The sequence below is a fragment of the Saccostrea cucullata genome, unplaced genomic scaffold (genome assembly GCF_032062105.1).
Source record: "Saccostrea cucullata isolate Sc308-1 unplaced genomic scaffold, CSIRO_AGI_Scuc_v1 ctg20174, whole genome shotgun sequence".
NCBI classification, from domain to species: Eukaryota; Metazoa; Mollusca; class Bivalvia; order Ostreida; family Ostreidae; genus Saccostrea; species Saccostrea cuccullata.
The window spans coordinates 1-4,204 of NW_026937707.1; the positions used below are offsets into that span (position 1 = coordinate 1).

Genomic DNA, 4,204 nt, shown 5'->3' on the forward strand with positions numbered 1-4,204 from the left:
CATAAACAAGAAAATTTCTTACATAAAGGATGAAATCGATTCAACTGAAATTGTTTTACAGACAAATGACTTGTCCAAATTGTTAAGTGGCACATCCAACATAAATATATACAGAAATCTTCCACAAGAACAAGAAATGGCTCTATCTTTACCCAAATTCATCCCCAGAGAAATCATAGGTAAAGAATTCAATAAACTGTTTGGAGCCTTATCATGTAATTCTGTTAGTTCGGATGAACATAGCTACAACAAGAAGAAAATACAGAAATCATCAGAGACAGTCATCAATTTTGTAGACACTGGGTATAACAAACTTTACAATGTTGCCTGCCTGAGTGATGAAGAAATCTGGACAAGTGGAGATGACAGCACCATGAAACTTTACAGCATCAACCAGGGATCACTGCTCAAGTCAATATCAACTAAGTCAGGGAACAACACTTCAGTCATCGGAGTGACAAAAGCCGGAGATCTAGTTTATTCTGATTTCGATGATAGGACTGTGAATATAGTGAAGAACAAGGAGACAGAGGAGGTGATAAAGATTACAGAACTGGAGACCTTTTGGTGTCTGTAGTTCCTCCTCTGGTGACCTCCTGGTTACCATGCTTAGTGATGATGATTACCAATCAAAAGTTGTCCGTTACTCTGGCTCCACAAAGATACAAACTATTCAATTTGATAATAAAGGAAAACCGTTGTATTCATCCAGTTATATTAAATATATTTGTGAGAACAGGAACCTGGATATCTGTGTGTCTGACTATGGAGCTGGAGCTGTAGTGGTGGTCAATCTTGCCGGGAAACTGAGATTTAGTTACACCGGACTTACTCCTACTCCAAAATATAAACCATTCAGTCCACGAGGAATCACCACAAACATTCATAACCATATCCTTATATCTGATGTCAACAATGATTGTGTCCACATCATTGATCAGGATGGAGAGTTCATCAGTTACATACCCTGTGGACTGACTAAACCCTGGGGACTGTGTACAGATTCAAATGACAATCTCTTTGTTGCTCAAATGGAAAAAAGACAAGTGAAGAAAATAAGATATTTAAATGCCATTGAATACGCCACCACTGCATAGATTTAATGAAAATTTTCTCGACGATTTCATCGTATTATCCGTTCACACCGTGCCATTTTCCATTGTACCTCTGAATTGCATAACCCAAAAAAGAGAATAACCGTTTGTCCGTGAAACCATTTTGATGTACACTCCACAAAAATCACATATTGCTACATGTATCTCTAATGTGTTTTCTTCATTCACCTTGTATGAGATTAAAATTCATAGTAGGAAAATAAATTTAAAAATTGACCGTATGATCTTTTTTTTGGAAAGAAATATGAGAATTCAAGATCAAAGTCCAGAAAAAATACAATATTCATTATAGGAGCAGAGCAAACACAAACCTCCAAAACATCAGAGTTGGGATCAGGTGCCGTGGAGGAGTAAGCATCTCCTGCCGACCGGTCACATCCGCCGTGTGCTCCTTGTCATGATCGGGGAATAACAGAAAAATCGTCAATTCAGTGTATAAATAATAATAAAAATTATAAATAATAAAAATAATACAGGGGTTGATGTACGAACACTAGTGATTTGTTTGCGAGGTATTAGGTAAAAGTGTTTCATGCATAACGTTCTTTTTAATGAATTAAACATCCCTTCGCAGGGGTGTTCAGGAAATATTCTAAATTGACTTAATCAGTGATATACCAAATAAGCAAATTTTTAGCAGAATTTTTAGCGAGTAGTGTTGAAATAGCTTAAAACTGAATATCGATAAAATTAATTGATATTAATTATTATTAGATTCTTAAGTGAGCATTTTAAAATCTCTAAAATAACATCTCACGAAAAATAAGAATATCAGTGTTTAAGGACAAATCGCTTAATTTGCGCCTCGCTAAAGAATGACCTGACTTGCGGTCCCCACAAAATTAACAAAAAATAAAATGTCTAAATTTTACTCAAATTTTTATATGTAACTATAGCTAATCACTGATATGTGCACCTTCATAGAATACTATTATTATCAAAAATAGAAACGTGGTTTGATCCTTTACTGGGGTAGGGGTATCATGTTTACATCCAATTTCCGTTGCATTTTAATCCCGCCCACTCTTTGAAGCCCTTAAGATATCCGAGCGCAGGTAGCTACGATTTTCTCCTTTGCCTGGTCACTGTATTTTATTGAAATCTACCTATATGCAAGAGGAGAAAATTGTACCTAACTGCGCTCACATGCTATTTTACAAGAATGGTAAAATCTTGCTGGCATTTCCCATTATGAACAGATCGACGGAACTAGATTTTCTGGCGTAAGAATGAATTCATATGCTAATCGAGGCACTGGCGATACTTTCTAATTGACCAACCATCTGAATGAAATTCGTTACGAGTGAGTACCACAAAAATACTATGGAAACATGCTTGAAATATTACTTCTTTCAGAATTTTTTTTTATGCATTTGAGTCTTAAATTAGACACGGATCTACATATGTACAATTTCGAGCCGAGATGGCAGTAAAATTTATACATTTACAAACAATTGATAAATGTACATTAGTTTAAAGGGCTTGTAGCGTGTTTGGTGAGCATTTCGCTAGGCCTACGTGTATTCCCAATTATCACTGAATACAAGTTTCCTGTGCATATCTTGTCCAAAAATACTTAATTGCTGAAAATCCATGCTTATTATTAAGTATTGGTTGATCTTTATAAAAGTTTGATATGTAGAATAGGATAACAGGTAAACTGACCTAAACCACGTATCTGAGATAAAATGTAAACATAGTAAACCAGCATTGTTTGTTGTTCTGTCATCAGATTGGACAATGAATATGTGTGAAATGATAACAATAGCCATATAAGGTCTTCTCGGACACGCATATCCCTCTATTGTACTAAGACCCGCCCATTCTCTTGCCATAAAGGAACATATTCTTACAAACCTGGCCGAATTTAGCTGTGATAAGGTCTGAAAAAATCGAAGATAATGCAGTACTCTTTATAATTAAAATATGTCTGAACTATTGAATCTATTCAAAAGTCATATTCATTCACTTATTTTTGAAAACTACCAACATTGTTGTAGATTGAATATATAGATTGAAAAAGGGGCCCTAGATAACATTTATGTCACTTCATCCTTTCAATTTATACGGTATTATGACGTCATTGTAAACGAGTTGACCTCACTTTTATAACAAATTTTTGTAATAATGGTATTGAGAGCTGTAAATTAACCCTAGAAAATAAATCTAAATTAAAATGTAAACATTAACAAAACTTTATTTTATTTTATTAAGCTATACAGTAAAACTCGTTTAGTACGAACACGATTATAGCGAATTCACGGATAAAGCGAAGTTTTTCTGGGTCCTCGGTAAAATTCTTAACAAATCTTTGTAAAATTTTACGGTTATAACGAACTCTGATATAACGAATTTACGGATATAGCGAACTCATTTTGAGTTCCGGTGGGATTAAATATGATGGAATTTACATCTTTCATAACGAACTTTCAAAGACCTAACAATTTGCTAAATTGAAGTGACTTTGCTTTCCTAACATATTTGGTAGTAATACTTGAAGGAAAACATTCATATTGCGAACTCGCTATACATGTTTATACGAATTGGTTGTACGGATATAACGAATTACGGATATAGCGAATTAAATTCACAGGTCCCAAGGACTTCGCTATAACTCGAGTTTTACTTAATCTGTTATTTGGATTAAAATGTAAGAAGATGACGTCATAAGTGAACATTTAAGTAAGTTGAAAATAGATCATATATATGTGAATGAAAGACATGAAGATACGAAACAGTATTCAATATCAAAGTCCATAAAAGATACAAAATAGGAGCAAACGTGTACCTCTTAAACTCAGAAGCGAGATCAGTTGCCATGGAATAGCGAGCATATCCTGTCAACCGACCACACCCGCCGCGCGCAATTGGGAAACAAGTGGGAAATCCGTCGTCAATTCAGTTTATAGATAATGCATGGGCTATCAATTAGTATAAAAATTCCGTATTTAAATATGCATCAAGGTTCTTAATTGAAAAAATTTTTTAGAGCAGTTTCATAGTAAATAAAAAAAGAAAATAAAGATTGGTGTTTTGACGCAATTGCAAAACAGTAAAGATATTGCTGCTCATCGCACTATAGTTTATGA

At 34.3% G+C, this 4,204-nt stretch overlaps 1 protein-coding gene across 1 annotated transcript; it reads left to right on the forward strand.

The window, feature by feature from the left end:
* The first annotated feature begins 136 nt into the window (after positions 1–136).
* Positions 137–1,097, forward strand: LOC134248719 (uncharacterized). The gene is made up of 2 exons (XM_062731122.1): positions 137–569; positions 772–1,097. The coding sequence occupies exons 1-2, from the start codon at positions 137–139 to the stop codon at positions 1,095–1,097; spliced, it is 759 nt and encodes a 252-aa protein (XP_062587106.1).
* Positions 1,098–4,204: the final 3,107 nt, after the last annotated feature.

Excerpts from the sequence above, each read along its gene's own strand:
- LOC134248719 (XM_062731122.1), top strand. The coding sequence starts at position 137 with ATGGCTCTATCTTTACCCAAATTCATCCCCAGAGAAATCATAGGTAAA. Across the intron at positions 570-771 it reads AGAACTGGAGACCTTTTGGT|CTGGAGCTGTAGTGGTGGTC; the intron begins GTCTGTAGTTCC and ends CTGACTATGGAG.